A 21,618-nucleotide genomic window follows, 5' to 3' on the forward strand; every position below is an offset into this window, starting at 1 on the left:
TTACTACAGCCCATCAGACACACACTGCTGGGGCGGTCACCCAGCAAACACAGGTGGCCAGCGGGCCCTCTCTCTCCTCCTCTGCTAGGATGAAAGGGTGAACTCAGCCCGGCTGACATGGCTCAGTGGTTGTGCATCGACCTATGAACCAGGAGGTCATGGTTCAATTCCCGGTCAGGGCACATGCCCGGGTTGTGGGCTCAATTCCCAGTGTGGGGTCTGTAGGAGGCAGCCAATCAATGATTCTCTCTCATCATTGATGTTTCTATCTCTATCTTCCTCTCCCTTCCTCTCTGAAATCAGTAAAAATATATTTTAAAAAAAGGAAAGTGTGAACTCAGTGGATGAAACGTGTGTGTGTCTCTGTGTGTGCGTGTGTGTGTGTGTGTGTGTGTGTGTGTGTGTTCAGTCTGATGCATGAAGTACATCTGGGAGGAGACTTGGCTGAACCCAAGTTCTAGCCTTATTATAAAGGAAGCAGCTTTGTCTCCATGGCAATGATATGACATATTCTAAACATCTACTTCCAAAAAGAAACTTTCTAATGACAAGAAGATCAGGTTTTTATGTTTATACATTGGCTTTTCACTGGCATGAAGTCAGAAATTGCAAATGGAGGGATGCTCTAATGGAAGCCACCTGGGCAACAGTAAGTAAGTGAGGAGAGCTCAGGCATAAGCCAGAGCAGCTATGAGCTACTCGTACAGACAATTTGGGAGAGGGGCCCTGGGAACACACCTTGGGCAGAATGAAGGTCAGGCCCAGGGCGCCCCGCCTGGGCGAGTTCCTGGCGTGTCCCTAAGACACGGTTCCCGCATCCGCAGCACTGGGTAGCAACACTTATTCCCAGGGGCTGCTTTCAGAATAAGGTGAGGGAATGTGCCTAAGACCCTCAGCACAGCGCTTGGCAACAAAGAACTCTCCTCTCTGAGGAAGTGCACTGTGGACACACAAATGTGCCCTCGAGGTTCAGAAGAAAGAGACACTTCACATGCAGGGGACTGTGAAAGCGTCGCTATTCCTACAGAGGTTTCATGCAAAAACAGCATTTTAGAACGTGTGCTAATTTGCCTGAGGCCACAATCTATTCTCTCTCAGCACTGATGTTCCTATCTCTCTTCCTCTCCCTTCCTCTCTGAAATCAATAAACATATGTTTTTAAAAAAAGTAAAACTGTGGCTATCTGCCAACACTGATCAAAATTGGGTGCCTACTGAGGGCCAGGCACAGCGGCCAGGACAGTGCCAAGAATGGGCACGGCGCTCACCAAGCGGCAAGCAACTGCGATTGCAGTGCGACAGGGCCTAGCGATAGACAGGATTCCGGGGCATTACATGCTGAGCATCTCCAGGCCCTTGCAGGGGCCTGGAGCTTACCCTTGCAGATGGGGGATGAGCTGGCCAATGGTGATCTCCTGCGCCACCTTTTGGTAGAGGTCGTGGCTGTTGAGCACCATGGACTCCAAGATGGCCAAGGACCGCTGCAGAATGGAGGTGTCCATGCCCGACTTGTTGACGAAACTCGCAATCTGAAAACCCAAGAGGGACACAGGTGACTGCTCACGGTCAGCATGGCAGAGAAGGACAGAAGGGAGCGAGTCAGGGAAATTGGGAGCTTGGATAGGAAACACCAAACACTGGGGGTACAAGTACCCACATGGACAGTGGAACAGCCAGGGGCACGTGGAGCCAACAGGATGCTTCAGGACATCACCACAAAGCGCTATGTGCACCCATTTCTGCAATTCCATTGTAAGCAACCTTCACAGGGGAACAGCTTCAAAGAATGATTTGGTCTAGTTTTTCCAGGATTATTCTGTGTTTCAACTTTTGGAGCAAATGATTCCAACACATGCAACCGTCCCTATGTGTCCGAGGGGTACTGGTTCTGAGACCCCCTCGCATAAAACCCATGGGCGCTTCGGTCCTCTACATAAAATGGAGCAGTATTTGCTACCGTACGTTTGCATACGGGCCACAGCAGGCTATGCCTACACGGCCCTGCATCTGACTGCATTCAGCGCAGGCCGGATGCCTGTTTTGCTTTTCAAAACTTTCTGGAATTTCTTTCCCCCGAATATTTTCTATCTGTGGTTGGTTGAATCCGTGAATGTGAAACCCACTGACACGGAAGACCAACTATGCAGTGTGAGGACGCCTGTGTTTCTCTGAGACAATAATTTCCACTTATACAAACAGCCGTTTCTCTCCATTCCCAGGCCACTCCACGACCCGCGGGTCCATGCCTTTATGTGCTGGTTATGATCCTGTTACATTCTTCAGGGACTCGCACAAATCACACTTGTCGACACAAGTCAACTGGCAACTTCTCCGTCACAGGCTACTGGCCTGCGATCCCTCCACGGAGCACGCTTTCCCCGACACTCTCATTTTAAATGGTTAAAATAAACTCTCCTCATCTCTCCAAAAGTTAGCAAACAGGAAAACCTTTAAATTAGCAGTGTGGAAAGTTAAAATCACAGTTTAGGCTCTGAAATGCATTCCCTAAGGAATTAATCGCTGAGGCCTCCAACATAAATCACAACATAAGGGAGACACAAAATAAGGGTTAGAATAATGGGTCGCATAACGGTTTTATTTTAGAGGCCTCATTAAAAGTTATTACTGTCCGGTGACAACGCACACGAAGGGCTGTTATTATAGCAGCATAATGACTGCTCTTCAGAGCTGCATAATGTGGTCCTATGACAAATGGGAGCTTGCCGCTTCCCTCTGTCGACACTAATGTCTCCTCTACGCCGTCCCCCCGACCACTTCTCCGCATCCCCTCTCCAGCCCTGCACGAGACAAAAGGCCCAGGCGTCCCTGGCAATGCGCTGGGACCATCTCAACTGTTCCCAGCCCAGCGACTCCCTGTGAAAGCAGGGGTAAGAGTACTGACACCAGCCTCCACCCTTGCCCCACAGACATCTGGATTTCAGAGGGTGTGAAATAAATGACGCAAAGCACAGTAACATTACGACGTTATATTCCAAATGCTATTATTTTATGATATAAACTACAGGAAAGAATACGAGACATTTAAGATTCTCAAAAGAACTCCACTGGCCCATCGTCAACTGCGTTTGCCCATTTCACGGCCAATAAACTTCTCCGACGTGTTTACTGGCCCTGGAAAGCCCGCACCTTCCTCCTCAGTCTGCTCCATGGGACCAACTCTACCTGCCAAGACTGCCTTTCTCCTCTAAGGCCGCCTTTCTCTGAGGGAAAGCCAATTCTCCCATACTGTCTCATGTTTACCACTTCTCTTAGACCTCCTCCAAGTAAAGAGAAATGCCGCTCCCCTATCCACACCATCCCACCCCTTTCTGCTGCCCCAGCACAGGCTCAGGCGCCTGCTGGGAAATGGGAGAACTCCCAGAGCCGCTCGCTGACGATGCTGCTCATGTCCTCTGCACTCCTTCTCTCCTCCCTCCACTCCCCTTTTCTCGTCTCCATTTCATGAATTTGCATGTATCCTTATGGCTCCTTGGAGAATTTTCCACCTGAGAGCTCCCTCGCCACCTGCCAGCCTCCACCCTCTCTCTCCATTCATTGGAGTCACAGGCATTCACCGTGTGCCACCAAACAGGCTCGCGCTGCCCTGAGACCTGAAGAGAGAGGAGCAAGACCCACAGGATTTTTAATTTCAAGGACCTTATAGTCTAGCAGAGACTTTGCCTTTAAACTTATACACACACACACACACACACACACACACACAAACTTATATATACTAGAGGCCTGGTGCACGAAATTTGTGTGCTGGGGAGGGGGGGGGGGGTCCCTCAGGCCAGCCTATGCCCTCTTGCAGTCTGGGAGCCCTCGGGGGATGTCTGACATCCTTAGTGCTGCTGTGGAGGCAGGAGAGGCTCCAGCCACCACCGCTGCACTCACCAGCCGTGAGCCTGGCTTCTAGCTGAGCGGCACTCCCCCTGTGGGAGCACACTGACCACTAGGAGGCAGCTCCTGCATTGAGCGTCTGCCCCCTGGTGTTCAGTGCAATGACCGGTCGTTCCGCTATTTGGTTGATTTGCATATTAGCCTTTTATTATATAGGATAAATTGATTTCAGAAAGAAGCAAGAGGGAGAGATAGAAACATCAATGATGAGAGAGAATCATTGATTGGCTGCTTTCTGCACGCCCTCTACTGGGGATCGAGCCTGCAACCCGGGCGGGTGCGCTGACTGGGAATCGAACCATGACCTCCTGGTTCATAGGTCGATGCTCAATCATATATAGCCACACCAGCAGGCTCTTTGCCTTTAAAGTTTTTGAAGCTCCGTTACTGTACTTTTGGCCCACGTAGGTGATAAAGTCTAACCGAGCCAAAGCCCAGCTGCGGGAAAGTAGGTCTGCAGCATGAGGAAGCGGAGGTCAGAGGGTCAGCTATAATTACACACACTGCTCCCGCACGCTTCCACCCAGTTGAAAAGGTTGCCCATACACAACTGAGGAAGATCTGGGTGGTTTTAGGAAGCTAAGGGCCATCACAGTGCATGAATCCAGGACCCAGCGATCAAAATCACGTAAACCCTCTTCGAGTTGCCCCAGATGAGGTCTTAAGTTCTCCTCTGTCACCACAACTGAATGCCCCGTGGGCGCTGGGCTCCTTCCCAGGGCTGGAAGCACCAGGCAGCAGCCCGCAAATCTCGCACGTTTTTACTAGGAAGAGGCAGAAATTACTGGTCTAAGCCGCACGCTGGGTGCGTGTCCAGCGCTGGCAGCTCGGTGGGTGGACCGGCCTCCTGCAGAGCCGGGTTCAGAGCTCTGTGTGCGGCTCTGCTGCCAAGAAAAGGCCCTGGTGCTGTCCTTGGCGAGGAGAAAACCAACTCGTGGCTCAGAAAAGTTCTGGGGGCTTGGGGTGTCTTTACTCCATTCTTTTTTCTCCACGCCCTCCTATCCGCTCCTTAGGTAGCCAGGTCTTTAAAAGGCAACAACATGGCGCTGGCCAGTGTGCTCAGAGGGTGGGCATCGACCCCAGCACCAAGAGGTTGCCAGTTCGAGTCCCACCCAGGCACATGCCCGGGTTGTTATCCGCAGGGGGTGTGCAGGAGGAAGCTCACCCTCACACTGATTCTCTCTCTCTGTCTCTCTCCCTTCCTCTATCTCTAAAACCAATTTTAAACATATTTTTTAAAAAGCAACATTACATACTGGCATAAAAAAATTCCAAGTTTCAAAGTGTTTGCAATGACGTTACTTATTGCAAACGAAGTCTGGAACTAGAACCAACAGATGAAGCAGTGAGCAGGAGACGGGGCTGGCAGGGGCAACAACACTTCTCCAAAGTGGCATGAATCTGGCATTAACAGGGAGCCAAGTCCGTGTCGCAGAGATAAGCGTCTTTTGTCACCAGATTTTTGTCGAGATAAAGCTCCATTTAAAAGACAGCTGTCTGCACACAACCTCTGGGTTGTCAGGGCGCCGAAGCTGATCCAGCTAATGAAGAAACGGCGTTAACCTTACAGAAACGATCAATTATGAAGCCATTTTCTGATGACCATTTTTCAAATTCAACTTGGGGTTGAGATCCAAGTAGCAAGGCGAGGGAAAGAGAATGACTGGGAATGAGCACGTGGACTACGAGTATGTGAAATGTATTGCCCTCTGAAAAATACTTCACTTTTTATTAGTCACCATTAGATTTAAGATGGCTTTTCACTTAATTGCAGGAAATGGAAACCATTTTCTTAACCCGTTAGGCGCCAAGCCTGTGTTGTCTTCCTTTCCATGTCAGTCACCGGCGACTGACACGGTGCTTAACGTGTTAAGCAGTTGGCAATTTAAAGTTACTGTCATTCTCTCTAACCATGTCTCACATCATTTAGCACGTTAAGCGCCATGCCAGTCACGGTGACTGACACTACTTTCCCTCCGGACCTCGTCGGCCACCGGTGCCGCCAGCCGTCGGTGAAATGGGCTGTCGCAGGCTAAACGGAAAGGAAGGCAAAGCAGGCGTGGCGCTTAAGGTGTTAAAGAAAGACCGCTTTGTCCGCGCACCACTGAAATTCTACTTGACGCTCATTTAAACACTAAACCATTGTACTCCTCCTTCCAGTTCTGGGTTTTAAACAAAGCTTCTGACCCGGCCGGTGTGGCTCAGTTGGCCGGGCGTCGTCCTGTGCACCGAAAGGTTGCTGGTTTGATTCCCAGCCAGGGCACATGCCTGGGTTGTGGGTTTGATCCCAGGTTGGGGCACTTACCAAAGGCAACTGATCAATGTTTCTCTCTCACATCGATATTTCTCTCTCTCCCTCTCCCTGCCTCTTTCTCTAAAGTCAATAAAAATATATTTAAAAAAGAAAAATAATGCTTCTGAAGCAAGTTTCATTCATTCATTTCACAGAAATGCATTAAGGTCTGTGCCGGGCTCTGAGGACAAAGTTGGGGCGAAAGCCATGGTTCCGCCTCCCTAGGAGTCACCGGGAGAGCCAGACAAATGACCCCCAATTCACAGAAAAGGCACAGGGACAACCCCCAGCATCCCAGGGGAGTGGAGAGCAGGAGGGATGCCTGCACCCCACCCAGGGAGGCAGGGAGGGCTCAACAAGCGGCAGCGTGGGGGGAGGGGCAGGTCCTCAGAAGCCATCTTTACCCACTGGAACACAAGGGGGGGTGAGATGGGGGAGGGGGGGCAAGGCCACTGTGTCCTTGCCTCCTGCCTCCGGACCAGAAAGCACAGAACTCTCTGTCCTTCTCTGGAGGGGACGCCTGCCGGGATCAAAAGCATTAAGTGGTGTGTGAACACACAATACGCTCCCAGGAGCCAGCCTCGGAGCAGCGCTGCTGGCCCAGCAGAGGCAGGAGGCGACGGGACTGGAGGAAGAAGGCCGCCATAGTTCAGAACGAGGTACAATGTTTCTTAGTGTCAAACATCCGCAAAACGCAGGATCTTCACATGGAACCTGCTTCTCCAGACTTGGACCGAGAGAGACAGAATTCAGAGTCTGTTCTCTGCCTCCATCATCACTCCCTGCCCCCTCCCCAGGAAAGCCCCTCAGAACACGTCAGAATGTCCTTGGCTTTCTCACTGACGGCCACTCCTCTTCTTTTCACAATTCTGACAAATACAGGCAAAAAGGGGGCCTCGCCCTTTGGGGTTATTTTCTAAGTTGTTCCCATCGCTCGTCATCTTTGCCTTTACGCCCTCGTGGAAGGAAAGAGGACTCGGGGTTCGGTCAAGAGTACCCTGGGCTCCCAACCAGCTCTTGTCTGAAATAAATATGCAACATCGTGCAGGGACCTCCGATCCCAACCCCGCGTCAGCAGGTGAGGAGCTCCGGGATGGCCTTCGTTTCAAGGCAGCGTCTCCCTCGAGCTGTGGGTTAACTTCGAAAGGACAAGGAATAACGTCACCAGGGGACTCAGCAGATACCACCTCAGCCTCCCGGTCAAGGTCAGCTCTGCCAATGAAGACATATGGACAGCAGGTACCCCCGGGATGCACGGAGGAGGGCACGTTACTGCTCTGGTATTCTTGCCACAAAGGCACAGCCTTCCATGGACCATGAGGGAAGGATCAAAGAAACCCAGATTGGAGGGCTTTCTACAATACAGCTGACCAGTACCATTCAAGATGATCAAAGTCACAAGAGACAAGGCAGGGAGGGAGGGAGGGAGAGAAGGAGGGACTCGGGCCCAAGGAAGCACAGTGGGCCTTACCTTCTTAATGAACGCCACCGAGAACGTATCCCAGGACACGATCCCATGGTCCATCAGCTCCACGAAGGCCGTCAGCGTGAAGGACAGCATGTCTCCAAAGCTGGAAAACACAGGGAGGCACAATGGTCACGGGCCCGGAGCTGAGCATGGGGAGACATGGGAGTGACGAAGCCTGAGGAAATGGGCCACAGACCATGCGGTGCCAACCTGTGTCCAGGGACAGGATGCAGGCCGGCCTCCCAGGCTGCCCAGGGAGCCGGGCTGCAGTGGGACTGACCGGGCTCACAGTGACCCCGCCCTGGTGAGCTGTGCCTGCTGCACGGAGGCACCCCCTCTCTGAGCCTGTCCGCTCCGCAGGGCACTGGACAGCGATCTCCATCCAACCACAGGGCTGCGTGCAGCCTCAGCAGTGGCGGGGAGCATTCGGCACGTGAGGGCTTAAAGGACAGCTCAGCCAGGAGCTAGGGTGATGGAGACAGGCAATGCGCCTCCTGTATTGCCCGTGGGTGTCCAACAGGGAAGGCGAGAAATGATTCTCTTCAGAGTAATAGCACTTTGCACAGGATCTGCGTGGCCTCCATGTATCTGCGTGTGTGCCTATGTGTGTGTGTGTCTGGCCAAGTGCACACAGACACGAGCTCATAGAGATGAGCTTGTATGTAGGTAAGGACATTCCTTTCTGTGTGACACTGGCCAGTATCTTCTCTCTGCACAGTGTCTATGGAGAGATGACCATTGGCCGGCAGCAGGTGGCTGTGACTGGAGGACGGTGGGAAGGGTCTAAGGTGAGCACTAGAATTTCACACAGAGATGCAGCAAGCACAGGTAAAGGCAGTTGTGCCCCCATCAGACAACATCCTGGTTTCTGGTGCCTTCAAAACAACACTTTAACAGACACCCTGCATCTCACAGAAACCCACCTCTACTGTAAATGCTCATCATAATAAACCTGAGACTCTCAAGATTGGGACTCTCCAAGTTCATGGGATCGTGGGCCTCGGGACTTCTACACGGCCTACAACTGCCGAGTCATTTGCTTGGTTTTTTAAAAATAGAGTAGCCTGCTCAGATGTTCAATCTGTAGACTCCTGTTTACAATTGCTACACCACCAGATGTCAATTACTCGATTCGAAAGCAGCCCGTGTTTCTTTTAAAGCAGCTTCACAGTCCCCTTCCTTCCTGTGCTCTCAGCGCAGCCTCAGCAATGACCTTGGGATCCTGCCTCTCCCAGGAGCTGTGATGCTGAAAAGAAACCCAGGAGAGAAGAAGCGGCCCCTGCCCAAAGCTGCCAGAGGGCAGAGAGGAGGAGACACAATGGACGGAAACGGGTGAGCGGGTGGCTCCCCAGTCACAGGGCAGAGGGTCCCCTCCAGCTCGAGGCAGGACATCAGTGGTGCATCTCTGCCTCAGTTTCCTCACTTATCACAAAGGGACGGTGATGCTGCTGGTGGTGGTGCCTAACCAGACGACTGCTGGGAGAGAAGCCACCTTCAGGCGGGTGCGGCACGGAGGAAGCAGCACAGACTGGCTCGGACCATCATGCAAAAGCGAGGCTTCGAACGGTAAACGCAGCCTGTGATTGTCAAGTGTTTGCCTTCAATGTGTCCATAACGATCTGCCTTTGGAGCCAGAAAAATAAACGTGCAAGAGAAGCCAAACCACTCAGGCCAATAGAAAAGCAGCAAATGCTCTTTTAAAGGCTCTTTTCTGAGTCCCAGCTGGGCACTCACAGCCTACAGGTGCCCCTAGGTGGCATCAGAGGATCGGCCCCAGCAAATACATCCCAGACCAGAAAACACACTTCCTTAAGGAGAGAACAAAAAAGCAGAAAGACAGGAGACAGGGGATGAAGAGAGTAGCAAGAAAGGTTAAACAAAAATTCCAGAACGACTCTTTCTATTGGCAATGAGTCAAGATAACACAAACATCTGGGGGGGGGGGGGGGGGAGGAAAATAAGAGAGCCAGGCAATAAAGCAATTAGCAAGATTTATTAAAAGATTGTGCTGGCATTAGTATTGCTGTGGATACATTATTATAGAATTATAATATTCATCATAAAACCATTAGCTGATTTATTATTTTAGCATAGTACTAGTAGTAAGTAATATTAGCTAAATTTTTTAACTTAGGAAAGAGGAAAACCAGCAGTCATATTGCTCAGAGTTGCCATCTGCCGACATCAGGCATGCTCAGAGACGTCCACGCTCCAAGTTTCCCAGGTCCACGCCTGGAGGACATGTCCGTGGCCTCCACACTGAGAGGAGACGGCCTCAAGGTCATTGCTAACAGAACAAGCAGCGGACAGGCCGTGGCAAGGAATGCACACATTTTTGGGAACAAACCCTTCCTTCCAGTCCCTGTAGCGGGTTGAGGCCGGGGTCAGAGGCGCTATTAGTCTTCGCCACCTGCTGCAGAAGCAAAGGACGCAGTATGAACCCTCTCTAGTTACCCAAGGGGAAAGGACTGTGCCCTGCTCAGGGAACCCACAGTCCATGTGCCTGTGGTCACATCTGGGATGGCCCTTCGTCCCAGTGCTCCGGCGCTCTGCCTACAGACTCCTCCTGGAAGGGCTTTGGAAGGGGACGCAGAGAACGGGAAAGAGTGGAGTTTGGTTTCCAAATCTCCAAGCTGACTTGGGGCCCGGCTTTCAGTCTCCAGGTGGCCACCGAGGGGAGCACCATTTCGGATACAGCGGACAGGGCTTCCTGTGCCAATTATCCTTAGTGTGAACGACTGGTAAGTGAGGGGAGATCTTCACATCACACACCAAAGCGCCCAGAGGAAGGACTACTCTCTTGGGCCATCTAATAACATTTTATAGAAATGTTATAGGATGATATTTACATGTTACACATTACCTAGTAACATGTATACATACATTTACATGTTTTAATACGTAATCACACATTATATAGAGATGTTTTAGACATATGATATGATATACAAATGTTATTAGATATGTTAGGTCTATATGTACTGTGTTGCATATTATGTTATTAAATATATACTGCACAGATTATATGCTCTATGGATAGTGCATAGGTAACATATAATTCATTTTGATGGCTTGCTGGATGGCATACTAGGTTTCTAAGAGGGAGAACTTTCTCAAAATTCAGCTTCAAACCCTCAGTTGCAAGGAAAGGGCGGCCGGACAAAATGTTTTAACATTCCAAATCAGCGGACGCAATCACTTCATTTCAAACGAGGCAGCCACAGAGCTCTCAGCACGCCAGACACAGGGTTTACGTCCATTTCTAGAGGAGACACTCGGCTCCAAAGAGGCGGAGGCAGGAGCCACGGGCTGAGCTCTGACGTCAGTGCTGGTGGAGAAGATCCAGGCCCAAGAGGTGCAAATATAGAGCAAGGGCCTGGCCCAGGAGGGAGCATTCTTGTTTGGTTGGCTTATTTATTTCGCATCAAGTGCTAACCTAAAATTTGTGTAGCGCTGACTGCCACAAATTACACCGACGGCAAACTCTCTATGCGGGCGGAGAGTCACGGTCCTGGCCAACCCACCATGTGTGCTGGAAACATTCGCATCAATGTTTCTCATCAACTCAGTAGAGACTGTCTTCATTCCAACAGATGTCAGCCAATCTCGTAGCGTTTAAATTTATGCTGCTAAGTTTATACAAGAATAGTGCTTCCAAATGTTTCCACTGGGGGCCGTGGCCAGGACAAGTGGAGGAAAGGTGAAAAGAAAGGCCAGTTTTAAAGTGATCAATAAATCACACTCCATGTATCCTTAACGGCCAGTGACAATGAACACTGTCCTGCCCTGCCCTTTGAGTTTTCCATGTCAGGCGCGTTCTTGAATAACGACACTTAGTTCAGTGCCATTTTGTTATCGCATTGATGAGATGCTGTAGAAACGTAAATCTTGTTGATATCAATTAGTCTGTGGTAACATTGGTTTCCTTCTGTGATATTTTGCCACAGTTCCAAGAACCTATCGATGATGCTAGTGAGGACTTAACTGTAGTTTCTTTTGTTTGTGATAAAATTTATATACATTGAAATGTATGGATTTCTATACAGCTAGGCAATGCCTTGATCTTCAGAATCATAGCATGATTTATGTCAGCCAACAATCTTTTGGCTCCGTTGTTAAAATTTAACTGTGGATCAATTCTGGACTCTTTATTCCATTGACCCTGGACTCTTTATTCCATTGACCCATCTGTCCTCTTATAACAATATCATACTGTCTTAATAACTAACTTTAGTAAGTCTTGAAATCAGTTGAAATCCATCAACATTGTTGGTCTTCGTTGTTGTTTTTCAAGACTGTTTAGGCTATTCTAGGGTCTATGCGCTTCTTTTAAGTTTTAAGATTGATTTATAATTTCTTTTTAAAAAAATGTACTGAATTGAACTTACAGATTAATTTAGGAAGAATTGCTCTCTTCAAAATGCTGTGTATTTTAAACCACGAAATGGTACATTCTCCACTTACTTAGGTCTTCTTTAACTCCTTTCGGTAATATATTTTTCAGTGAACAGACAGTGCATGTCTCTTGTTAAACTTATTCCAAAAAATTTAATGATTTTTGATACTTTGTAAAGAAAGTTTTAAAATTTCATTTTCTAGTTGTTTGCTGTTAATGTATAAAAATACCTCACTTGTATATACCGATGTTGTATCCAAAAATCTTGCTAAATTCAATTATGAGACCTAGCAATGTCTTTATAGATTTCTTTGGAATTTTTACATAAACATATCTTCTATAAATAGAGTTGTTTTACTTCTTTCTTTCTGACCATTATGTCTTTTATTTCTTTCTTGACTTATTGCTATGGCTAAACGCTCCAATATAATGTTGAACAGAAGTGCAAAACACATTTGCCTGATTTCCCATCTTTAGGAGGAGGAAATTCAGTCTCCTCACATGAAGAATAATGCATTTTTTCCACTGCCTTTATCAGGTTGAAGAAATTATCTCCATTTCTAGATTGCTGAGAATTTTTATGAATGAATGTTAGATTAATAAAACTTTTTCTGTACCTATCATCTACTTTCTGCATCTATTAAGATTATTTTATTCTCCTTTATTTTACTAAATACTGAATCACACCCAGGGACTGACTTTCAAACTTTAACCTTTTCCCGGGATAAAACCTTATTCGCTGCAAAGTATTATCCTTCCTATATACTGCTTGACTGTCATTGTTAATGGGTTGCACCTGGTTCATTTGATGATCTACCACTTTTGTTTCCTGTCTTGTCTTGTCCAGTTTTGCCATCAGGTGAGAACAGCCTCATGACTTCATCTGATGAACTACTCTGCCACCTCAGGAACCAGGGCCCTGAGCACCGACTTTGTCTATGACTGCTCAGCAGACGTCACAGTTAATGCTAGTCCCCCTTCCAGTCTCCACACCCACAGAACAAAACCCTGGCAGATAAATTTCAAGACATCATTTTGGCTTCAGAGTCCCACATTCCTCTCCATTACCAAGTTGTATGAAGTTATTAGAGAAAAACTCAGTTCAAATCTCGGTCCTACCACCGGGTTTTAGTTTTGCACTAAGGAAATGGTGCTAATTTTACTAATCGTGTGTGGTGGGTGTGTGTGTGAATTAGAGCAATGAGTATAAGCAGGTGACAGCCTGGGACAGAGTGAGCTTCCATAAAAGATGGCTCCTACTGTCGTCACCATGAAGTGCTACTCTTATATGAAGAACATATATCGAAGTAAGACTTAAGGAGCTTTCTCCTAGAAACTCAAGATGGCTTTCTATACTTCACTGCAGTGTAATACCTGACAAGTTCCTGCCCCTAACCCTTCTCTGTGTGGGGGCGCGGGGAGGATAGAGGATTCAAGAGCACTACCTACCCTGAAGATACCGGGCTTTTTCCTCAGGGCTTAAAAAAATCAGTCTTCCTTCTCAAACTGAAATTATCTGCTTAACAACTCAGCAGAACGGACATGTGTCCAGCCCACCACAGAGAGGTTCTAGGCCCTGTCTGGACTCCTCTTGTTTAGTGGGTGAGAAAGGCACCGAGGAGGAAAGACTCTACGACAGGGGCCCTGTGGGTCGGACACATCATCACGCAGTGCACATACAGGCAGGTGACCCAGCCCTTTCTCAGGCTCAAAGTCAACAACTTGCACTCCATACTTCAATCCTGAGTGGGGTGTTTGTTTTTACTGAGCCACTGAAGAGAATGGCTTTGAACATCACATAGGCCACAAAAAAGAAAGCTTTTGTTTAATGCAATACATAAAATTATGCCCAGCCTTGCCCCAAGAGAAGGGTAGCAATCCTGATGTACTCATTCTGTGGCTACAGACATAAAGTTCCCTTTGTGCCACAAAACAGAAAGAAAGGGGAAATAAATTTTTAAAGAACCTGTTTATAAGAACATCAAACAGCAAAATAAAATCACTCAAAACATCTACATGCACAGCTATCTGAGGACAGAGACTAATGATGCAGGAAGGAGCGTGTTATATAAGCTGAATCAAGCAATCATAAATTCTTACCAAGGCTTCATGATCTTCTGCAACTTCTGGTATCGTCTGCAAAATTTAAGAACAATCACGTGAGGAGCATGTTTGAAAGCAATCATTTTTTTACACAAATTACATATCTTGAAGAAAGCTCAAGATTAGATATAAAAAGACTTAACCGCCATGAGGTAATATATTATTCAAAGTAATATACTGATGGGTATTCCCTAATGATAAGAAACAATCATAAGGGTTAAACTACTGTAACCAACCTACTACATTTACTTATGAGTAAGGGCAACAAGACCACTCCATTTGACTCAGAACCAATATGTGTTCAAGGGGAGGAGGGAGAAATCCCTAGAGATAATAAGAATAAGGTACATTTTCAGTGAAAAGGGTGACACCTAAAAGTACTAGAGTTGTTCTTAAGCGTATCCTCAACAATAAAAACGGAGTTGATTATCTTTCTCGGGTAAAATGCTCACTGATTTTACTTTCTCTTTTCTTGAGAGAAATAAAATTCTGAAGGATGGCATCCTGAGGCATGGCAATAGTCTTGGACAACAGATGGAGCTCCGGGATGGTAGGTAGCCTGCAAGAAAAGTGTGCAATGGGCACATCTTGTCTGCAAGAAAGGACGATTATGCTTCTTAAAACACTGGGGTCAAGAAGATAAGGAAGCAACTGATTCTAACCTTGTCACACCACTTGCATTCCCTGAGTCTGCCAAGTCTCTCGGACATTATGTTCTTCCCTCTGTATTCAATACCCACCCCTCCTTGTCCAACTAGCTAAATCCTACCCTCAACTGTCCTGATTCTAAGGCCCTAGGGAAGCCTCCCTGACCACTGACTTCCCTGCCTGGCAGACGGAGCCCACCCATGTCTGCATGTGCTGAGGACACGTCAGCTGCATGACCTAGGACATCTGTCTTTCCTGGAGCCCCTTGAGGGCAGGGCTCTGTCTGCACTGTGACTCACCACTATAACGTCAGGCACACGCAGAGCTGGCTCTCAATAAACGGTTGATGAATAATTTGGCTCTTCAGAAGTTAAATTTCCCATTTGCAACCACATAAAATGTAACCACTTCAGAAACCTAACTGACCATGAGAAGATCAGATCTAGTCTTTGGTAAAACGGGGGTTTAAAAAACATATGAAGAGATCTTCCTCTTCCTCCTCTCCTCCTTTACCTGCCCTTCTTAACACAACAAGAACAACACAAACAAAACAGTGTATTGGCTTCCTTCCTTCTTCCTTGAAAAAGCTGGGTAACAGGAGTAGGTGACCACAGGGGGACAGGCTCGGGCGCAGGTGGGCCCTCTTGGAAGGGCTGAACAGTACCTCCCACTGAAAGGAACTGGCCTCCTTGGAGCAATGGCTCCTGCCAGGGCTGGGACAAGGAAAGATTTAGCTAAGTCGGGAACATCTCATTGAGCCAGAACGTAAAGAAATGCTCACAGAATAATGGGAGGCAGGTCAGGACACAGAGACAGCTTGAGGAAGGTTCCACAGCCAGATCTGGGACACACTGAGCATCAGAATAAATAATAAATGATAGAGGAGAGCCCACTGAATACAACAGGAACAGGTGAGTCCACATGGTTCTACAGGGCGGTGTGCCAGTGCTGTTGAAGAACCAAGTCTCTCAGGGAGAATCATACGAGCCTCATCTGTACCGTTCTCCATTTCCCATGGTGTAAATTACTCCAAAATTACTACTGACAGAGGGGCGCGACACTACCGTGCAGACCCCGAAGGCACTATCTTAAGGGGTCAAAGTAAACACTAGTAACAAGACAGAGAGGCACCCTGTGCCATCAATATGATGCAATTAAAAACAACATGCACACACGCATCTGTGGTATCCCAGCCACAGGCATACATACGGGTCTAAACTTGGATAAGACTGTAGGAAAAAAAGATGTGTTTCAGTGGAAAATTATGCGGTGTTTATATAGCATACTCTTCTGGGTTATCAGGTTCCTCCTGCCTTATTGTCTAACTGATGCATATGTATATTTTGTCCTGTCTGTTAGTAATTTAATTGACTTCCTTCCTGCTGGTGAGAAACCAGTTTTATCTCCATTTGCAATTCATTTCAACATTCCTGTGCTGCAAATAAATTTGAGCCCCTTTAACTTTTCCTTTGAAATGGTTAAAACATTTTGCCTGGCTCTCTCATTTCACATGAGTAAAATGAATTCTTTTAACATGCGTTCATTTTTCATATAAAACATGCTTTTATCTTTCCCTGAAAATTAACTTTAATGAATTAGTCTTTAACAAACCCAAATTGGAGGATATTGTACAAAACGGCTGATCTATAGTCTTAAAAGTGCCAAAGTCATGAGTGAAAGGAACAGTGAGAAGCAGCTCCAGGCTGAGAGGTTAGGAAAAAGCTGGACAACTGGGTGCGAGGCGCTACCTTGAGTCCGGTCTTTGTATGAAAGGACAACAGGGACAACAGGTGGGATCTGACCTTCAACTTTCCCATTCAGTGTGTGACTGTTAAATTAAGCCAGGAGGCTGGCAGACTGAGGACGCTCCAATGCAAACCAAATCTAAGCCATTAACTGCCTCAAGTTTTCAACCAATCACAGCCAAGTAGGCTTTAACTGTAGCCAATCAAATAATTCCCTTGTTTTGCCCCGCCTCTTCTCTATAATAGCCTTTCCCCCAGGTTCCTGTGGGCAGAGAGTTCCTCACCACCTCCAGTTTGGCACTGAGCAATCTGAATTGATTTTTGCTCAAATCAATTCTTAGAATTTTCAATATGCATCCGTTTATCTTTTAATAGAACTGTTTCAAAATAATTCATATGATGTGTGTGTGTGCGTAAGTAATATATACAGCAGGCACAGCGATTTCCTAAAAGAGCCTTCTGGCCTGGGGCCTGGGCACCTGAGGTTTTTACGTGTGTTCCCCATCCTGTGGCCACCCCTGGCCTGGGAGAGGTGCCCTGACCAGCCTGCAGAGGTAAACTCAGCCACCAGTCACCCTGTTCCTACTCCTCCACTTCCTCACGATAGCTGCACATTAAGCAGGAGCGGAAGAGGAACTTTTTTGTTGTGATGTCTGTTTTCCTAATGGAGGGCCTTTCTCTCTGTCTCTCTCAAAATACCCAGCTTTTAAAGAGACAGGACAAGAAGAGCAGATGATTCTGGAAAAGCTGATGTTCTGCAGTGGCCAGCAGCCTCTTATTTCAGCCCAAGGTATGGGATTCCTTTCCCAAGCGGAAGATAATCTCTCTCCCTGGGCGGTGGGACCCCCTCTCATTTCCACCCACAGACACAGACAAAGCCAAGAGGGGTGGGGTGCAGGGCGATCCAGCTTCAGGAATTTCCCGCCCGGCAACCCCTGACAAAGCCCTGGGTAGTGGGCCCCTTGGGCGTTTGTGATGCAAATGTCTGGGAGGTCCCAGAGGGCTGCTCCCTTTGGACCTGTCTGAGCTCAGCAGGGTGCATGCCCCAGGCCGGCAGGCAGGGGGCGCGAGAGACCCGCACAGAGCAGCTTCCTTGTGGCAGGGCCTGGGAGCAGTTTGCTCCTCCAGGTGAAGTGCAGGCCGTGCACCCGGTGACCTGCACGTGGAGGCCCAGCAGTGAGTCTCTGGCCTGGCCGGGCCTTGCAGTGCAGCCCAGGTTTATAAACCCCGCCAAGCTCTCCGACACAAGAGCACGAGTTAGAGCTGATAATCCCTGTCCCTGGAGGCGAACAACGTGGCTTCCAAAAAAGAAATTCACCTTTTGTGTGGAGACTTGATACAACCCCCCGCCCCCCACCCCCATGTGCCCAACCCAGTGTCCGCAATAGGCAGCATCAAATAACATCCACTGGCTAAATGGATAAAACCTACAAACCCATCCCGAGTGTGGGTGCTGGGCAACATCAAAGACAAGGCTTCACTCAGGCCACGCCCCGATTTCCTCAGGGAAGAACCGCCACAGCTGTGATGCCCACATGGAAAACATGATGCGAAGAATGAACGTTTAATAAGAAACTGTGTGTGAATGAACATTGTCAATGATTTTTATAAGCACACACACACATAGCGAGACATGCACACGGGTGCTCACTTCTGTGTCATGTGAACGACAGGATGGGGAGGGAACTGATCTTTTCTATGACTGTTGTTTGTTTTGAAGACCATTGCTCAGGGGCTGTGCCTACGTCTAAAATAACTGGGGGACTCTTTCCACTGTTCCTCATGCAGCCAAATTCGGGAGCGATAACTTCAAACCAAGCAAAGAAAAAGTCCTTGTAAATTCCCCAGATTAGGAAGAACTCCTCCAACACCTCACTGTGATTTCCTTAGAAAAGCTAGAATCGCTCAGGGAACATCCGCCCAGCACTGACCGGACTCATAACTGAATGGTCAAGTACAGATGAGGGCATTTCAGCAGTTGTGGGGATGCTCTTATTTTAAAACGGCTTGAAAACGGGTACAGTCTCTGAATCGGGAATTTCAGTCCAACATGATAATTTGAATTTTCACAATGGTTTTGCTAAATGAAAAGCTGATTGGAAAATTCTCACAATCATGGAAAACAATGTAAATGTTCAACCATAGGGGAATGACTAACCACACTGAGCCTACCCTTCACATTATTATGTTATTCTGTGAATCAACCGAACCTCAGCAAAGCTTTAAAAATGAATTCATAATCAGACAACAAATACGATGAGGGGAATACTATTCAGTCACAGAAAATACTGTCAGGTATGAAAAGCAAGCTACAAAGAGCATGAAGGTTATAATTCTACTTTTCTAAAGCCTGTGCATGTGTGTGTGTGTGTGTGCATGTGTGTCTCTGTGTGCATGTGTGTATGTCTGTGTCTCTCTCTGTATGTGTGTATGTATGTGTGCATGCGTGTGTTTCTGTGTGTGTCTGTATCTGTGTGTGTGTGTGTGTGTGTGTGTGTGTGTGTGTAGGAGAACATACAGAAAGTATACACACCCCAGTGTCAAAAATATGTGTCTTGGGAAAGCTGGATTAGACATGATTCCTATTTTCCTCTTTCTGCTTATTTACATTTATTTTTTAAACAATAAATACAATTGTTTTTATTAAGGACAAAAAGCTAGCTTAAGAACCTGTGAGTTTTTGTAAGTACCCCAATTTAACTTTTCTCTCTGGACTTCCCTGCTCAGGGTGGTGCCGAGGGCTTACTCATATTCCAGCGGCGGAATTTTCCTGTCCCGTTGCCACGTGGGAAGGAAACTATGAGGATGCTGCCTGTTCCTTCTTGGAAATGCCGCCCTGTTCTCTGTCTAAGGGCGAAGGGCACGGGCGCACAGCCCACTGTGCGTGGCATAGAGACACACAGAAATACAGGGCCGCACTCACACCCGGAGCAGAGCAGTCTCGTTTGCCTCGGGGGATCGAGAGTGGCAGGTACCCATTTCTCTTCTTTCCAGTCAAATAAAATACATCATTCCTGAGAAATCTTCTCATGCCCATCTTTTTTTTTTTTTTTTAACACTGTCCATTCCAGAATGTTCCCTACGGGCACTATGCCTTACTCAGGTTGGGGCACCATGTTCCCCCACAACTTGCTCCCACATTTATGTTTCAAGCTGAAACTAGGAATGGGATTTCCAAGTCCCACAGGGGTGGAAATTAATTCCCGTTTTAAACGCGATACTCGGGCAAAGTGCCACTTCCCCGGGCTGTGCGGTGGCTGATGCTGCCCCATGGCCCCCGGTGCTGGCTGGAGAGAGACCTTTACAGGCTCAGCCTCGGTAATGGCCAGCAGGTGAGAGTCTCTGCATCTCGTTAGAGCTCGGAGGCAGGAGGGAAAATGCAGCCACATGTCCTGGGTGTTTCCTGCAGTCTCCACAGGTCCTGCTGGGACACCTCTACCCAAGCGGGAAGTCTGCCCGGGTCCGGTGTCTACCCGATTTGTGTGGTTTCTACTCCAAAGGTTGTCTGCTAATTAGTTAAAGCCTTGCTCTACATTGAATTGAGAAGCCAAGTTTCCTTGCAAGAAAAATGCCCCTTTCTTTTCTTTTTCATCTGAGCAGAAGATCTGAAAATATAACATATATATATATATATATCTGAGGGTCCACTGAGCAGCTTCCTAGGGTGAGTGGCAGGACCTGCAGAAGGAAGGCAGGAGGCTGTGCTTGGCTTTGAACTTCTGTGAAGTGGAGAGGAGGGCAGGAGAGCTGCCCGGGAGAGCAGGCAGTCCTCCCTTACACAGTGTGGCGGGAAGGTGTGGGAGGCAGATGACAAACAGAGCTCACCCAGGATCTGGGCTTCTGCTTATCTGCCTAGAAACTGGCTGTCCGTAGCAAACTGGGGTGGCTTCTGAATCACAAGCAGTTAAATGTTACACTGAGAATAATATGCTATTTTATAAAAGGAATTCAAGCCCAGCTGGTGTGGCTCAGTGGTTGAGCATCGAACTATGAACCAGAAGGTCATGGTTTGGTCCCTGGTCAGGGCACATGCCTGGGTTGTGGGCTCAGTCTCCCAGTGTGGGGTGTGCAGGAGGCTGCCGATCAATGATTCTCTCTCATCATTGATGTTTCTATCTCTCCCTTCCTCTCCCTTCCTCTCTGAAATCAATAAAAATATTTTTTAAAAGATAAATAAAAAAGGAATTCAAGTCTTATAGTTCACATACAGCCGCTCAATCCTGACATCTCTCATGTTGTCCCCAGTCTCCAGTCTGAGGGATGTGATTTTTTGGGGGGGCCCCTCTGTAGATCAAGATGAGTTACACAGGAAGGCCACGGCAGGGATAGGAAGTAATATTGAAAGACAAATACATAGTATCCGTTTTTACTCCTTTTTTCCTTTTAAACAAATGGGGTACTGTCCCTTTGTTGAGTGTTATGGGTTCAATTGTGTGCCCCCCAAATTCCTAGGTTGAATCCCTGGCCCCCACTGCCTCAGTCGGGACAGCATTTGGAGACAGAGCCTTTAAAGAGGTGATTGGGGGTTCAAATGAGCCATTAGGGGGTGTCCTGATCCAATCTGACTGGTGTCCTTACAAGAAGAGGAGATTTGGACACACACAGGGACGCTAAGGATCCACGCACACAGGGGAAAGACCATGTGAGGACCCAGGGGCAGGCAGCTGTCTACAAATCCAGGAGAGAGGCTGCAGGAAAAACCAGCCCTGCAGACACTGGATTCCAGCCTCCGCAACTGTGAGAAAATGCGTGTCCATTGTGTGAGCCACCCAGACTGGGGCACTCTGTGACGGCAGCCCTAGCAACATGACATGATGAGAAATGGAGCACTGAAACCCTCATGTGAACATACAGAGCTGCCAGCCTCGGCGGCACCCAGCGACACCCCAGCCGTCTATTCAGGGTGCGTGTCACGGGGACCTCCGCTTTCAGTGGATTTACCATTGTAACTGACATTACGATTGCAACTCCAGTAAATTCAGAAGTATTAACACAATATGACTGGGAATATTGGAAAGCGTAAGCCATCGCATCCCTATGTGTGTGTGTGTGGCAGGTCACTT

The 21,618-nt window shown here is 47.9% G+C and overlaps 1 protein-coding gene across 3 annotated transcripts in view; it reads right to left on the reverse strand.

Annotated features, from left to right (window-relative positions):
- ELMO1 (engulfment and cell motility 1) overlaps window positions 1–21,618 on the reverse strand; it is a 392,644-nt gene that overhangs the window by 229,630 nt on the left and 141,396 nt on the right. For all 3 annotated transcript variants that reach the window (XM_081102184.1, XM_081102182.1, XM_081102183.1), the window contains exons 7-9: window positions 14,160–14,195; window positions 7,667–7,766; window positions 1,377–1,528 (exon numbers count right to left, since the gene is read on the reverse strand). In XM_081102184.1, coding sequence (XP_080958310.1) covers window positions 1,377–1,528; window positions 7,667–7,766; window positions 14,160–14,195 — 288 coding nt within the window. The remainder of the gene's footprint in view (window positions 1–1,376; window positions 1,529–7,666; window positions 7,767–14,159; window positions 14,196–21,618) is intronic.

This window comes from Myotis nattereri (genome assembly GCF_964212035.1).
Source record: "Myotis nattereri genome assembly, chromosome: 11".
Classification (NCBI taxonomy): Eukaryota; Metazoa; Chordata; class Mammalia; order Chiroptera; family Vespertilionidae; genus Myotis; species Myotis nattereri.